The sequence below is a fragment of the Atta cephalotes genome, assembly GCF_000143395.1.
Source record: "Atta cephalotes unplaced genomic scaffold scaffold00023, whole genome shotgun sequence".
Classification (NCBI taxonomy): Eukaryota; Metazoa; Arthropoda; class Insecta; order Hymenoptera; family Formicidae; genus Atta; species Atta cephalotes.
The window spans coordinates 4,640,562-4,643,549 of NW_012130087.1; the positions used below are offsets into that span (position 1 = coordinate 4,640,562).

The following is a 2,988-nucleotide window of genomic DNA, read 5'->3' on the forward strand; positions in this document are numbered from 1 at the left end:
ATAGTTCTAAGCACATGTAAATAAAGCGCATTTGTCTAGATCTGCGACTTGTATCCCTATGGCGATCGTCGAAAATAATAATTGATAAACTTTTATTATCAATAATTTTTATTTAATCCCTCAAATCGCTGCTTCTCTTTCATCTTGAAAAAAAAAACCAAAAAAATGGTACAGATGAAAAATAAAGGTATATAGATATATGTATAATAAACATATATTATTACACATAATAAACCGTCATAATTAATATGCAGTCTGAGAGAGTTGCGCGATATAATGAGTCACACCGATCAAAATGTTTGAGAGATTAAGCAACGAAAAAACCTCAACAAAAAACCTCACAGTAATAGAAATATTTAGAATATAAGTATAAGATTTTGCGCGCTACCGTCCGCTTGATAAGCTGAGGACAGAAAAGCCAGTGACGATGGCAGTAAATGTTCGCGATTCGATTCGCAAGAAGTCAGTCGACCAATAGAAATTTACTTTAAAAAAATAAAAAAAAAAAAATTAGCGATTTCATCAATAAAAAAATTTTATAAAAACGTTTAATGGTATGAAACAAGTTGTAACTTGTAATATAAAATTGTAGAAAAAATATAGGCGAAAATGAAGAAAATATCAATCAAAAATGATTAATACACGCCGGCGCAACTGGCTTCAAGCGATTGATAGCGAGACAGATAGTTGACAAAACATTGATTAACTATTTCAATAGTGCTAATGGGTATGTACAAAATTTCATATGTTACACGACAATTCCAATCCATCGTTAATTCAAGCGCTCGGGGAAAGTCAATGTTGACCTGCATAAGTAACATATAAGAAAGTTATTTCTTCAGTCATTCAGTCATTAATTATTTGTTTATAATTATTTGCAATAATTTTTTTATCACAATAAAGAAATGTACGTTGAAATCTATCGAAAATTCCATAGTTTCAAAGTCTACTTGCAAGTTTTAGAAATTTGAAATAATCGCGAAAATCCGAAGAAAGCAATTAAAAATTCCTAAGATCTTTTAAGATTCAAACGTTTAAATTGCGATTAAAGAAAATACGAACAATAAGTCTTTTAAAAGAAGTGTACGTTGATGAGAATTTTGTATAATAAATTTGAAGATTAATTATATATTTGTCGGCATTCTTTTTGCCGCGAGCACTTCAATTATCACGGATGCTCATTAAAAAGGAATGGTTGTCAGAGAACTTCTCTTAGGAGAGGACGTTGACTTCGCGGGGCGAACCGCAGACGTTCAACACATTGCTGGTTGAGTTAGGCGTGATTTGACTTCGAGCCTCGTTTTGGGCTTGCCGTATTGCCTCCTTATATGGGCCACGCTTTTTTTTATTATACCGTGTCTGGAATTAGATTCACAACTATATCAATATTTCTAAAAATTATTATTTTACTATCACTGTATTATAAAACTAGTACAGAAAAGATATACAATAAATTCCAAATTTCGTATATCTCTCTTTCGTATATCTTTTGTTATTTGAAGCAATTTTAATCATTCCAATTACTCATATTTTACTTATTTTATTACTTACTGTATTTATTTTAAACATTTTATTCATTATTATTTAAATGAATATACCTTAAAGGTTTCCAGAAAAGGACTTAATTGATCACAAGACATCAGTGAACTGGTTGATGATCCATACCAAGCCACATGAGCTTGAGGACCCGATGAGGTACCGTCCTCCTTGCAAGATACCGTGATACTTAACACCTGCACATAATAAAATTCGATAACTATGGATGTTAAATTAGTGTTAGTTAATTAAACTAATAATTATTGTAATTTATGTTATATAAGAGTATTATCAGCATGTTTTTTTAGAATTTTGCATACCTTGCCAGGCCACCAAGGAAAGCCGTGAATTTTGCCCCATACAACATCGCCCACGTCCATCCGTCTGCCATTGGTAGTAAGACAATGCGCTACGGAGGTGGCAGCTAGACGCATAACCAGAGGATGCGATTGATGAGGCGGAAAATCTGGTGCAGTTTCTACTTCCGGCTCATGTTCGCTTAATTCGTCGCTGCTACCACCGGAGCTCTTGCAGCCAGAAGACGCGTTGCTCACGGGATAATCACAACGCGCGTACGCATTTGTGTTCAGCCTCTTCAGGGATATCGACAGCTTCTGTTTCAGGCACTGCTCCTTAATGGCTCTATAAGACTCACCGCCGCCCGGTAAAACATTCCAATTCTGTGGCTGCTGCTGTGACTGCTGTTGCGGGTCTGTGGAATCTAAACAGGATTGTTCAGAATGCGATTGTTGTTCCTGTTGTTGCTGATTCTTGTGCTTTCTGCCCTCCTTATGCTTCTTTTTATGTTTCACTTTGTGCTTCCGGCGATGATATAAGAGCGGATCGTATGTAGGGTTATATCTAGATAATTTAAAATAGCGATAAAAAATCAGTATCTTCTTAAATAAAAATTCTAAATACGCAGAGAAATATTTTATAAATTATACAATAAAAGTTATTCTTTTATATTGTATAATCATATACACATAATTATGCAGTATTTTTATATAGAGGAAATTTATTAGATAGAGAAAAGTCGTCAATACTGATATAGGAACATTAAAGACATATGTTTCCTAAAGAAATACTTTCTTATTTCTAGAAACTAAACAATATTTTATTAATACTGATAAAAGTATTTTTTATTTAGATAATTAAAGAAGTAAAAACTCATAATTGACATATTTTTGTGGCTTATTTCTATCTTATTATATAAAATCTTATATATAAAATCAACTAAAACAAATTTCACAAATATGAAATTAAAATTCTTACGATTTTCATTCGCAAACTGTGTAGTTTAAATGACAATGATAATATTAGATCGCTTATATATTTCTTAAAATTGTTTATTTATATTTTTTTTCTATCTTATTCTTCTTTTTTTTATAATATGATTTTAAATATATATATATATATATATATATATATATATATATATATATATATATA

At 31.4% G+C, this 2,988-nt stretch overlaps 1 protein-coding gene across 1 annotated transcript in view; it reads right to left on the reverse strand.

Moving 5' to 3' along the window:
- Nucleotides 1-1,212: 1,212 nt before the first annotated feature.
- The window catches only part of LOC105619950 (PWWP domain-containing protein 2A-like), a 12,297-nt gene continuing 10,521 nt past the window's right edge, over nt 1,213-2,988 (reverse strand). Inside the window, exons 5-7 of the mRNA XM_012201463.1 lie at nt 1,857-2,397; nt 1,599-1,733; nt 1,213-1,359 (exon numbers count right to left, since the gene is read on the reverse strand). Coding sequence (XP_012056853.1) covers nt 1,213-1,359; nt 1,599-1,733; nt 1,857-2,397 — 823 coding nt within the window. The remainder of the gene's footprint in view (nt 1,360-1,598; nt 1,734-1,856; nt 2,398-2,988) is intronic.